General features: G+C 34.0%; 1 protein-coding gene across 1 annotated transcript; it reads left to right on the top strand.

The window, feature by feature from the left end:
• The first annotated feature begins 827 nt into the window (after positions 1 to 827).
• Positions 828 to 13,808, top strand: fetub (fetuin B). Its single transcript, XM_056448082.1, has 7 exons — positions 828 to 1,080; positions 5,222 to 5,335; positions 5,422 to 5,509; positions 9,035 to 9,201; positions 10,012 to 10,125; positions 10,736 to 10,822; positions 13,003 to 13,808. The coding sequence occupies exons 1-7, from the start codon at positions 877 to 879 to the stop codon at positions 13,723 to 13,725; spliced, it is 1,497 nt and encodes a 498-aa protein (XP_056304057.1). The 5' UTR covers positions 828 to 876; the 3' UTR covers positions 13,726 to 13,808.
• The last annotated feature ends 444 nt before the right edge of the window (positions 13,809 to 14,252 follow it).

Raw genomic sequence — 14,252 nt, 5'->3', positions numbered from 1 at the left:
TTTTCTGCATCCTCGCTGCGCGCTCATCCGGAATGTTTACAAACCAGTAATTCGCCTATAAGTTTTGAATGTAATAGACAGATCACAATTTGTTAACGTTCAACTTTCATTTTTATTGCACAATACAATAGAGAAACAAAAAATTTCATTGATTCCGTTAAAATTAAAACTAAAAGATTCAATCACACAACAGGCAGCAGCGAGATAAATCAGATCAATTTGACATTTTCATTTCAATATTCGAAGAGTTCCTTTACAAAAACAGACCATTCAGTTTCATTAAATTCCATGAATCCTGTTTTTTTTGTTTGTTTTTTTTTGCAAATGCATGATACAAATACAACACAAATGCACGATACAAGAAAACACATGATTTATTCAATTTAACTCAAATTGCAAAGATTCATTCACACACAGACAGCAATGAGATAAATCCCCTCATGCTTCAACAAAAAAACAGATCATTAAATGTCATTAAATTTGTCTTTTTTTCTTAGTTTTTTTTTAAATGCACAATACAAAAAGCCCACAATTTATTCCATTACACTTAAAACACAAAGATCCAATCAAACAGACACACACAGAGACAGACGGTGAGATAAATCCCCTCATGCTTCAACATGTGAGGTCGTGTTAAGTCTTACGAAAGCTTCATTTGCATTGATCAGGGTGCAAACGCTCTCTGACCTCTGCATTAAACAGTGATGTTGCAAGCTGCCCTGTGCTGTAATCAATGCTCTGTTTGATCAGTGGGACAGTAGTGATTGAATCTGAGCCTATCAGCGCAGGACGAGCCCGTATACGAGCTCTATATATACATAAACACAGGCTTTCAGATGCTGTGGTTGTGTCTGGGAGAAGGATCGCAGCTCCAGGATGAAGCAGTGTGTGGTTTTGGTGATGATGTTGGGGTGTTTTGGTGTCCACGGGGCCCCGGTGGAGAATTTGACCCCTGGATCCTGCCAAGATGCAGTGGCGAATGGAGCCGCCGCTGAAGCGCTGAATAAAATCAACCTGGACCGAAAAGAGGGCTACGTTTTAAGCCTGGACCGCCTCAGCAATGCCTTTTACATGAAGCATGTGAGTCACTTTTTAAATGTTTATTTTTTCTTCATATTTTTATGACAGTAAAGAAAGAAATAATATAAAAAATACAGCTGAAGTCAAAACTATTTGCCCTCCTGTGAATTATTTTTCAAATATTTCCTAAATAATGTTTTACAGAATCAGCAATTTTTCACAGTATATCCTGTAATATTTTTTCTTCTGAAGAAAGTCTTATTTGTTTTATTTAGTCTAAAATAAAAGCAGTTTTAATATTTTTAATGCATTTTAAGGTCAATATTATTAGCCATGTTAAGCAATATTTGTTTTCGCTTGTCTACAAACCAAACCCACATATTGTACAACAAACAAACAAACAAACAAACAAACAAACAAACAAACAAACAAACAAACAAACAAAAGCAATATATGATGTGCAGTAATTTATCACCTCTCATGTGTTATTTATTGCTAATTAAAAAATTTATTGAATTATTAAATTTAAAATGTATTTTAAAAATATCCCCCCCCCCCACCCCAAAAAATGGGTTGGTTATATGTGTAATTATTTATTTATTATATAATCTATTTACTTATTTATTTATTACTATACACTGTAAAAAAATTATATGATCAATTAGTCATGACAACCTATGTTTTTAGTTAATTGTAACTTATTAAACTAAGTTTATCATGTCTGAAAAATTAAATTTTAAAAGTATTTTAATAAAATATTATTCCCCAAAAAGAAAAAAAAATGTAATGTGTTGGTTATATGTGTCTATTTATTTATCAATTCATTAATTTACTCATTTATTACTATAACCTGTAAAAATATGATCAATTAGTCACGTTAACCTATGTTTTTAGGTAATTGTAGCTTATAAAACCTAACCATCATGTTCTAAGGTCAGTTTAATATGATATGAGTTCAAATGACTCATAAGGTTAATTTGATGCAGCTTAGACAATTAAGGCAACCAGGATTTTTTACTTGTTTTATTTATTTAGATTTGTAAAATAATTAAACAAACAAATATAATTTGCATTTAATAATATACAGTGGAAGATTATTTGCCCTCCTGTGATTTTTTTCTTTTCTTTTTCAAATATTTCCCAAATGATGTTTAACAGATTCAGGAACTTTTGTGCATTAATTTATCACTTCTCATGCTTGTATCATTTATTGCTAATTAATCATTTTATTGAATTATTACATTTCAAATGTATTTTATTAAAATATTATCCCCTCAAAAGAAAAAAGGTAACGTGTTGGCTATGTGTCATTATTTATTTATTAATTAATTTATTTACTTATTTATTTATTACTAAAAATTAAGTAAATAATGTTCTAACTTAATTTTATAAGCTACGCAAGCTGTTTTAGCTGTTTTTGGTCAGTTTTAATACACTCTCAAAAATAAAGGTACACAAACTGTCACTGGGGTGGTACCTTTTAAAAAGGTACACATTTGTACTTAAAGGGTCCATAATGGTACCTTAAAAGTATACATTAGTACCGAAAATTTTTAAGAGGAACACTTTTGTACTTTTCAGGTATACTAATATGTACCCTTCAGGTATTAATATGGGCCTTTAAGGTACAAATTTGTACCTTTTGAAAAGGTACCACCCCAAGTGACAGCTCGCGTACCTTTATTTCTAAGAGTGTATAATAAGAGTTCAAATGACTCATAAGGTTAATATTCAGCTTAAACAATTAAGGCCACCAGAATTATTTTTACAGTCTATTACAGAGGTTTTGCCTTGTTTCTAGTCAAAAATGCTTAAATCAAGAAACATTTTCTAGACAAGTCAAATAATCTGTAGATTACAGTAAAATAAACATATTTTAAGCTGAAAACAAGGCTATTTTCCTCACCCCATTAGCAGATAGTTTGCTTGTTTTCAGGAAAAACTCAATTAAATTTGACTTATTATTTTTATAAAATAAAACCTTTTCTTATAAGGTATTATTATATGATACTATACGACATCATATATTGTATATTTTGTAATACTACTGCTACTTCCACTACAAATTAAATTAAATTAAATTAAATTAAATTAAATTAAATTAAATTAAATTAAATTAAATTAAATTAAATTAAATTAAATTAAATTAAATTAAATTAAATTAAATTAAATTAAATTAGGAATGACACGGTGGCTCAGTGGTTAGCACTGTGGCCGTACAGCAAGATGTGAGCAAGATGCTGTTAAAATAAACTAAATTGGCCATAGTGTATGTGTGTGTGAATGAGTGTGTATGGGTGTTTCCCAGTACTGGGTTGAAGCTGGAAGGGCATCCGCTGCGTAAAATATATGCTGAAATAGTTGTCGGTTCATTCCACTGTAGCAACCCCTGATAAATAAGGGACTAAGCTGAAGGAAAATGAATGAAAAATTAAATTAAGATATTACCAATAGGGAGGTCCATTTTTTTCAACATAATCCTTTATTTTACAATGTACTAAAATGTTATTAGATATTAAAAGTAAGCATACAGTAGATGTGAGTGTCTACTGTAATGTTTCAAATAACTTTTGGGAAAATGATTTGTCAAAATAAGAGTGAAATCATTTTTATAATATACAGTTTATTAATATACAGTTTTATCCTCATATTTATACACTGTAAAAAAACATTTAAATGTTTAAGTTGAATAAACCTTTCTAACTTAAATTACATTAAACTTTTTTAAAAATAGTTAAAATATGGTATAATAACAACTCTTTGTTAATGAATAATTCAGCATACTGTAGTACTAACTATAGTATTTATTAACTATATAACTATAGTATTAACTATATTGAACTGACAGACCGTAATACATACTGAAATATACTTTAAAACAGTAGTTAAACTACAGTAATAATGTGGTGTGTTGTAGTATAAATACAGTATTAGAAAACTACAACATTCTGTCGTTTGTTTATATTACTATAGTTGTCGTGTTACCATAGCAACAGTAGAATCATCCCAACAGATCAATTACTATAGGTGCCTTGTTACCATAGCAACTACAAAAACAAAAAACAAATCAATTACTATAGTTGTCTTTACCTTAGCATTTGTAGCATCACCACAACAGATCAATTACTATATTTGCTGTGTTACCATAACAACTATAGAAGCATGGCAACAGATCAATTACTATAGTTGCTGTGTTACCATAGCAACTGTAGAATCACCACAACCAACCAATTACTATAGTTGTTGTTACCAAAACAACTGTAGAATCACTACAACAGATTAATTACTGTAGTTGTCATGTTACCATAGCTACTGTAGAATCATCACAACAGATTAATTACTGTAGTTGTCATGTTTCCATAGCAACTGTAGAATCACCACAACAGAATTATTACTATAGTTGTCGTGTTACCATAACGACTATAGAATCACGGCAACAGGTCAATTACTATAGTTGCTGTGTTACCATAGCAACAGTAGAATCACCCCAATAGATCAATTACTATAGTTGTTGTTACCATACCAACTGTAGAATCACCACAACCGATCAATTACAATAGTTGTTGTTACCATAACAACTGTAGAACCACTACAACAGATTAATTACTGTAGTTGTCATGTTACCATAGCAACTGTAGAATCACTACAACAGATTAATTACTATAGTTGTCGTGTTACCATAGCAACTGTAGAATCACTACAACAGATTAATTACTATAGTTGTCGTGTTACCATAGAAAGTGTAGAATTACCAAAACAGATTAATTACTATAGTTGCTGTGTTACCATAACAACTATAGAATCACGGCAACAGATCAATTTCTATCGTTGTTGTGTTACCATAACAACTATAGTATCACGGCAACAGATCAATTACTGTAGTTGTCTTGTTATCATATCAAATGTAGAATCACCACAACAGATCAATTACTATAGTTATTGTGTTACCATGCCAACTATGGAATCATCACAAGAGATCAACTACTATTGTTGTCATGTTACCATATCAGCTATATTTCAAGTACTTTATTATAGTATGTTTCAAAAACACTACAGTATTTAGTATAAATTATATTATTATTATTATTAATTATTATTAAAGTAATAAAATACACTTTTATTGCTGTAATGCTTAACCCTTTGCTAACTTTGGCAAAATTCTTCACATATTTACAAATGTAATATTTGTCTTTTCTTGTAGGGTGAAACAGGGATTGTCTTCTACCTCACGCTTGATGTTTTGGAGACCAAGTGTCACGTCCTCAGCAAGAAACCCTGGAAAAGTTGTGAAATCCGAAACCCTGAAGAGTACCCGGTATGGCTTTCCAAACTGATAAAAGCTAGAAATAACTCTGCTAATAATATTTACTCAGTGTTCTTGATGTCCTTTTCCTCCGACAGGTCTATGGACAGTGCAAGGCAGTTATGTACATGAACAGAGTTCACAGAGTGGCCCGGCTCTACAAATACAGCTGCACCGTGAGGCCAGGTAATAGCCAATAACAAGCTACAGTAGCTGTGTTTTAGAGAGAATGGAAATGTGTGGTTACAACGCAATGCATCCTGGGTATTAGTAGCCCCCTGTATATTTTTTCCCTCATTTTCAGAGAGAAGCCTTTTTCAACAAATTTGTAAAAAATAATAGTTTTAATAATTAATTTCTAATAACTGATTTTCACTACACTTCAGGTTTTTTTTTATATTATATGTGCCGTTGACAATAAGGAGTATTGTGTAGCTGCATTTGTTGATTTGGCAAAAGCTTTTGACTCCGTGGACCATGAAATTCTACTGTATAGGCTAAGATATATTGGACTACCTGAGAGCTGTCTGGTCTAGTCTGGTGTAGTTCAGTAACTACTGTTTTGGGGTGAGTTTCCCAAACAACGACGTAACTTGTGACTGAACTATCATGGTATTATGCATCGTTTGGGAAAAGAACGATGTAGTGACGAGTGTTACCCAAAAATCGTAGTTTCTCTGTCGCAGATCCATCGCTTGTATCACGTTAGTTATAATGTAAAATGCCCAAAATGATGCTCTAAACGACGTGGAGTAACAACTTCTTTAGAGAAAATCCCCATAATTTCTTTGTGCAAAATATATTGTTTTACACGCACACGCATTTAAAATAAAATCTAATAATAGTTTTTGTAAAAACATGCACTCGATTTCCATATTAATTGACATTTATGTAAATGGCACACATAGGGCCAATATTTCCTTTATAAATATTATTGAGAATATTACATATTCTATTCTAAAACATAAAATCACTTACAAAAGCTAACACTATTCTAATCTCATATATTAATCATATAAATAAATAAACAATGAGGCTATTTATTAAGAAATGGAATTTAATATTTATTATTTATTAGAAAATGAAGAAAATCCTACTTTAATAATAATAATAATAATAGAAATGTATTATTATTATTATTATTATTATTATTATTATTATTATTATTATTATTATTATTATTATTATGAAGCAGGATATTCTTATTTATTTTTATTTATCTTTTATCTTTATCTCTATTTATCTTTTATTTGCTTTTATTTAAGTCTACTTTTACAATTTGACCTATGCAAACCACTGCAGAAATGTTCTAACCAACAGACCCATGTCATATACAGTGCAGATACTTAATAAATAACCCACTATAAATTAAAAGCATTAACGTATGCTATGTTTTTTGTTTTTACAAGCTTTGGAGACGTAACATAAATTCCTCTTTTAAATAATAGGTCACCTATAGCTTTCGCCATGAGGCTGTGTTCAAAAAGACATCAATGTTTTCAAAGTGCACTGCGAAGGGAGCACAATTGTAGACATAAAGATCGCTAAAACTGAAGCAAATTACACCTAAGAGAGATGACTTTAATGCTTTTTTATTTTTAATCATTCCAAGTTTGAATGTTAGAATGTTCTGAATGAATAGGGCATAAGTGGGAATAGAACACAGACAGGACCTATGTTTCTAACTACAGCTCCAGAGGTGTAGTTGCAAGTGCACAAGTTTGCGACGCAGTTTGTGAATGTTCATTAGAATGATGGATTTGGGAAAAGCCAAATCAACAAACTATGTTTGTAACGACGGAACTTGTGACCTTAGTCGGCTAATGATGGTTTTGGAAAATGCACCCCTGGTTGTCTACAATCAATAAGGGTGGAGGGGCTTCTGTCAGATCCCCTGCCGCTTCAGAAAGGGGTTTCACAAGGTAGCATATTGGGGCCTACGCTTTTTAACATTTATGTTAATGATATTGCAAGATCTATACGCTGCTAATACCATCATTTCAAGAGTTCACACTTAGCTGATGATTCATCAATAGCTTGTTTGGCATGCTGTCCCGGGAGAGAGCCCCGAGCTCAAGGGATCCTCGAGCCCGGGGCTTCCTCCCGTTTGCAGAGCGAGAGGGGAGCCTGAGCTCGGTGGATCTCAGAACTCCCCGTCTGCAGTAGCTAAGGGAACACGTGAGGAAAAAGAAAGGGGGCTAGACAAATGTTTCATTGTTATGCATGATGTATATTTTTTGGATGGTGGGAGGAAACCGGAGAACCCGGGGAAAACCCACGCGGACACGGGGAGAACATACAAACTCCTCACAGAAACACCTACCGACCTGGCAGGACCAGGGTTGGCAGTGTTCTTGCTGTGGGGCTAACAGTGCTAACCACTGGGCCTCCGTGCCGCCCGATCTAAGGTGAAGGAGGAGAATGGGGAGGAAGGGGGGTTTCTTTCAAACGAAGATAAAGTGGACTGAAAACTGTGGTTATTTATAGTAGCTTATGGCTCATATGATTGGATGATACTGATTAGCTTAATACGAGACCGGCTGTGATAAATCATAAGCACGTGATCCTCTCGAAATTAGTTTATTAATAAACCTCACTTATACATCTAGTTCTTCTTTGCCTACAGAACTTTCTTCACTGCAAGCCAGTTTTTTAAGCATCCAATGCGCTTTTACCAATCTTCATTTAGTTTTAAATACTAGTAAAACAAAATGTATAGTTTTTAATAGAAATTTACCAAAAATGTTGAGTTTCCTCCTAAAGTTTCCTCATTGGACGGTACTGAGATTGATTATGTTGACTGCTACAAATATCTTGGTATCTGTTTAGATGAGAAACTGACATTTGAAACTCGCATAAATGAATAGCTCTAAAAGGTTAAAGCCCGGATTGGTTTTCTTTACAGAAACAAATCTTCCTTTACACACTCTTCGAAGCAGCATTTGGTCAAATTAACAGTATTACCAATTCTAGATGATGGGGATTTTATTTACAGATCAGTTTCAAAAACTCTCCATCACAAACTGGATGTTATTTATCATGCAGCAATTCGTTTTGTCACTGTCGTACAATTTAATACTCATCACTGTCAACTGTATTCTTTGTTGAATTGGCCTTCTCTTCAATCACGGCGACAAATTCATTGGTTTCTGTTCGTTTACAAAACTCATATTGGGAAATCTCCACTATATTTACAGTCACTTCTTAACATTCAGGAATCACGTCGAAATGTGCGCTCTAATAGTTTTATTAACCTTTTCATACCCAAAGTTTGCACTTCATTTGGTCGCTACTCATTTCAGTTTTCTGCTGCTGATGCTTGAAATCATCTGCAGCAAACCTTAAAGCGCAACACTTTCATCTTTTAAAAGTTCAATCCAGTCAATAGTACAAGATCACTGTGGATGTTTTTAGTTTTTCGTTGGTTTTATAAGTCATTATCTGCATTTGTGACATTTTTATTGTATTGTGTCCCTGCTGCTTTGTACGGTATCTGCTTTTATTCTAGCCGAAATTAAACAAATACTTTCAGAAGAAAAAAATATTATAGGAAATACTTTGAAAAATTCTTGCTCTGTTAAACAATGTAGGAACAAGACAAAAAAAAAAAAAATTAGACGTAAAAAAAGTATATTTTTTTTGCACTGTACTTTAAAACCTGTACTATAATGTATGATGTAAGTTAAACAAATCGACTCTCTCATTTTTCAGTGCCTGCTTCCAAAATCAGAGAACGCTGCCCAGACTGCCCTACGCAGCTCTCTGGAGATCATGAAGAAGTCTTGAAGGCTGTGAAGATGGGCATGGAGAAATACAACAACGAGAGCGGGCTGAATAACTACTTTATGCCTCTGAACATTACAAAAGCTTCTGCTTCGGTAAGAAATCAAGCAAATCATCTAAAGGAACTAATTTTACAGCTCTCCTACACTGTAAACAAACGATTCACAAGTGTTTTTCGTTTATTTACGGTTGTGAATTGCATTATGGGATGTTGTCTAACTTGTAAATTCAACTCTACAGTTTAACAAAGTGACTTTTATTGACATTTCAGTCATTTGAAATAACAACGGAATGTATGAGAAATAATATCTAGAGAAATAAGAACAGAAAATGTGCTGCAGTTTATAACAATGTTTTTGTAGCGTAATATACAACACCAACATACACAATATAGCACTGCAGACTATTACAAATGTTCATACAAGTCACTTGTGTCACTAAAAGTCACTAATGCAGCTCAAAAGCAGAAATAAAAATAAATAAAAACATAAATAATGCTAATTTACGGATATTTTTAACAGTGCAGAGTTAAACAGTTGAGTTTTACTATTTCTGAATTCATTCAGCTGATCTATTTTAGCTTAGCTTAGCATAGATCATTGAATTAGATTAGACCGTTAGCATCTTAGCACCGTTAGTTAATACTATTTAAGTTAACTAACGTTAGTTCATTTTAACTCACAGTGCCTTGACGAATGTTAACAAACATGAATTTGGATTTTAATAATGCATGAATGTTTAACTACAGTTAATAAATGCAAGATTATTCATCCTTAAGTAATGTTAGTGCAATAACTAATGGACCGTTATTCTAAAGTGTTACCACTGATCCTTTAAGCATGAAAAATAATGCATTTATTGTTCAGAAAGATGATATTAAATATGGATACAATCCTTTTTTGTAGCTTCACTTAGGAAGATTCTTTACTGTGGAGTTCACCATCCAGGAAACCGTCTGCTCCTCCAAAACCAAAGATGCTGATATCTCGAAATGTGAGCTGATGGCGTGTGAATTTGCGGTGAGTGTCGAGACTTTTCAGTAGAGCAGATGCACAGAAATACAGTCCTCATAAACAGTTAAAGTCACAATTATTATTTGTTTTCTTTTCCCAATATTACCTAAATGATGTTTAACAGATTCAGGAATTTTTCACAGTATTTCCTGTAATATTTTTTCTTCTGGAGAAAGTCTAATTTGTTTTATTGCGGCTAGATTAAAAGCAGTTTAAATTTTTTTAAACCCATTTTAAGGTCAACATTTTTAGCCCCTTTAAGCAATATTTGTTTTGCATAGTCTTCAGAACAAACCAAAGACTTGCCTAATTACCCTAACTTGCCTAATTAACCTAGTTAAGCCTTTAAATGTCACTTTAAGCTGAATACTAGATAAAAATATCTAGTCAAATATTATGAGCTGTCATCATGGCAAAGATAAGAGAAATCAACTATTAGAAATGAGTTATTAAAACTATTATGTTTAGAAATGGGTTGAAGAAAAATCTTCACTCCGTTAAACAGAAATTGGGGGCTAATTATTCAGGAGGGCTAATAATTCAGACTCCGACTGTATGTTGTGTTTGCCGTTAATAGTAAAATGATCACATATTTTGCTGCTCTTTCTCTGTTTAGCACAAAGGATTCTGCAAAGTGTCTCACACTGTGACCGTCACTAAAGAGGAGCACCTCAACATTCAGTGTGAAATCTTCGAACCAGAGGTAAGAATACGTTTCCATCAGCAGTCCTATAATTAATTTATTTATGCTTTCAACTTCCTTTTTTTGATTTCATTTGTACTTTAAAGATATTTTGAGTTTTTATATTGTTACGTCACTTTCGTTACTTTATAATGGTCGAGGGGGAACGAAAATGAAAACAGTCGGCCAGTTATTCTTAATTATTGTTGCCATTTGCTCGAGATGAGGAACAACAAGACATAAAGTGCAAATAAAGTGAACTTGTTGATTAAAAGCAAGCTGTGAATTTTTAAATGTTTATAGAAAAATAAAGTTTCACACTAATATTTCACACAAAAAATAAATCAACCAAATTTAACAGACATAAGTAGGACAAAGGGAACGGGATCGTGCCAAATAAAAAAAGAATAAAACAGTAACCAACTAACTAACTGATTTAACTCTTCTCCTAGAACTACAAAATAAAACTAAAAGTTAATCTTGAATGTTTGTGATGTCGTATCTTACCTACTCTCTCTTTCCAAAGCAAAGATTACAAGTGTGGCAGTAATCCGTAACTATGGGCTCTATTTTAACAATCTAGGCACAAAGTCTAAAGCTCATGGCACAAAAGCATTAAGGGGCATGATTGAATCCACTTTTGCTATTTTAAGGATGGAAAAATACGCTCTGCGCTCCGGCGCATGGTCTAACAGGGTTGTGCTTATTCTCTTAATGAGTTTTAAGTCTGTTTTGAGCATAACGTGCATTAAACAAATCAGAGTCTCATTTCCCATTCCCTTTAAGAGTCAGTTGCATCACGCCATGGCGCATTTGCTATTTACATGACGACTTTGTAAATGTAAAAACTGAACGATTCACTAGCGTGAAAACAGTTAAACAGAAAATCTGTAGCACGAGGATAAAGAACAAGCCTCCTCCATTCAGCCTGTTTACTTTACTTTTACTCTTTACTTTACTCCTTTACTTTGGTGGAGTAAGGAAACAGTGGAAACTCACTCCACTGAAGACATCCATTAGCCTACATATTTAATTTAGTTTGCTAAGCTCAAAGATTTGCTTCAAAACTATTTCTAAATTCAGTTCTAATTTCCAGCAAAGGAATAAATAAACAATAATAACGAAGTTTGGTAAAAAAACTGAATTATATCCAAACACACGTCCTGTTCTTATGCCCTATATGGTCTCCAAAACCCCACGGGTGGACAAATCTAAACTTGTTTTTAATAAAACAAATATAAATACGCAGGTAATAAATAATACTGCTAATAATAATAACATTATAATAAAAATGAAAATTGTCATAAATAAACTGAAAAAAAGCCCCCCAGACAAGAAAAAGGCATGGAGGCAGTGGTTTTTATATTAATGTAGAAAATAATCATTTTTGTAACATTTTAATCCTTTAATTGTTTTTATCTGTAAAGATATTTGTGTATTGCTGCACATCCTATGTATTAAGCAATGTGTAAGTGTTTGAACCTGCAATGGTGCATAATTAACGCGCTCTGCGCAGCACTTTAGAGCAGCTTTTACTTGGTCAATGGCGTGGTCTATTTTAGTTTCTCAAAATAACAACGCGCCAGCAATGCACCTTAACACACCTCCTTTAGAGACCAGCACACCCATGAGTCCACAAAGTGGCACAAATGAATTGGCTATTTAAACAACATGGCGCAAAACGTGAAAATTACAGTTGCGCTGGTCTAAAAGGTGTGAAAGGGTCCAGAGTGTTTAACTAAAAGAACACTGTGTGTGCCACGTATCGTTTCAATAACGTTTCAATATTAAATGGCAAACAAAGCACACTAACAAAAGTTAAACAAACAACAGCAGATCAAAACAAAAGGGGAAGAAACACAGACATAAAACAAATATCAGACACAGCTCAAGTTCACATGAAATGCATCATCGAAACGTCAGTCTGTGTCCCGAATCATTGACTTCCAACACAGCCCACCCGCGTATCCTATAAACGCAAAACAGAACCAGAAAAACCAAAAGAACAGTCCCCAAACTATATATTGTCATATGGACATAACAATATTATTCTTGTTGTAATTATTATTTTGTTTTCGCTAAACTGAAAATTGAAACCTTTGTCAATTAGTGAGACAATAATGTTTAAAACAAAAATATTGTTCAAAAATAAACAAAAAGTCATAATTACAGAAGATTCATTCATGTATTGTTGATCACAGGTGGCCGAAGAGGAAAAGAAAAAGCACTTGCTCGGAGGCGAAGTGGACCACAGCCACACAACAGGCTCGTCCACTGGACACGATCACACCAAAACACACACACACGAGCACTCACACGAGCACACACACGAGCACGACCCCACCAAACCACACTCACACGATCATGACCATGACCACACCAAACCACACTCACACAACCACACCCATTCTCATGACCATGACCACGGACACACACACTCTCACGATCATGACCACGAACACACACACCACGCTAAAGCACATGAGCACAACCAGGACGAGTGGGAGCACCAGCACCACCAGTACGGCCACAAAAAAGACGAAACCCACGAACACGACCACGAGATCGTCCTGGACCACGAGCACAAGCACAGACACATCCATGAGCACGAGCACCATCACCATCACCACCATGAAAAACCTCATCAAACCAAATCCAGGCGTCCTGATGGGATTTTCAATGTCCTTCCTCCTGTGGATAAACCCATGACCCTTCCCTCGTTCCCTGACAAACCCGCAGCGGGACCCGAGCAACCATCCACCCTCCCGCTCCTCCCTGATCCCGAAATCCCAGGACAGAAGGAACCCACCATCCAAACATTCCCCAGCAAAGCGTCCCCTGAGTGTCCCGCGCAGTCCAACATCCAAAATGGGATCCTCAAGCAGATCGTCAGCGAGGATCCCCTGTTTAAACCTGCTGCGTAAAGATCCGATATTTAATGTACAGTGTGACAAATGATATTGCAAAAGGTGCTATTGTGATGTGTGCAATAAAGGCATGTTTGGGAGTCAGTGTTGTTTATTTGTGTTCAGCAGTCAACTTCGTGACCAAAAGTACTGTACACGGCTTGGTGCTTGGTCCTTTTGCTACTTTACATTATACAGTTCTATAATTACATTAGAACAATACATATAATGTATATATATATATATACAGTTGTTAAACTCACAATTATTTGCCCTCCTGTGAGTTTGTTTTTCAATATTTCCCAAATGATGATTAACAGAGGAAGGAATTTTTTATAGTATTTCCTACAATATTTTTTCTTCTTTAGGAGAAAGTCTTATTTGTTTTATTTATCGGCTAGAATAAAAGCAGTTTTTTTAAAGGTCAATATTATTAACCGCCTTAAGCAATATTTGTTTTGTCTACAGAACAAACCACTGTTACATAATGACTTGCCTAATTACACTAATTAACCTAGTTAAGCCTTTAAATGTCACTTTAAGCT

Source organism: Danio aesculapii, chromosome 22, assembly GCF_903798145.1.
Source record: "Danio aesculapii chromosome 22, fDanAes4.1, whole genome shotgun sequence".
NCBI classification, from domain to species: domain Eukaryota; kingdom Metazoa; phylum Chordata; class Actinopteri; order Cypriniformes; family Danionidae; genus Danio; species Danio aesculapii.
Note: the sequence above shows the minus strand (reverse complement) of the source record. Positions and strands in the feature narration are given on the sequence as shown.

Bases quoted from the DNA above. Each gene is read 5' to 3' on its own strand.
- fetub (XM_056448082.1), top strand. From the start codon at position 877: ATGAAGCAGTGTGTGGTTTTGGTGATGATGTTGGGGTGTTTTGGTGTC. The intron at 1,081-5,221 runs GTGAGTCACTTT...CTTTTCTTGTAG, and splicing joins ATGCCTTTTACATGAAGCAT to GGTGAAACAGGGATTGTCTT. The intron at 5,336-5,421 runs GTATGGCTTTCC...TTCCTCCGACAG, and splicing joins GAAACCCTGAAGAGTACCCG to GTCTATGGACAGTGCAAGGC.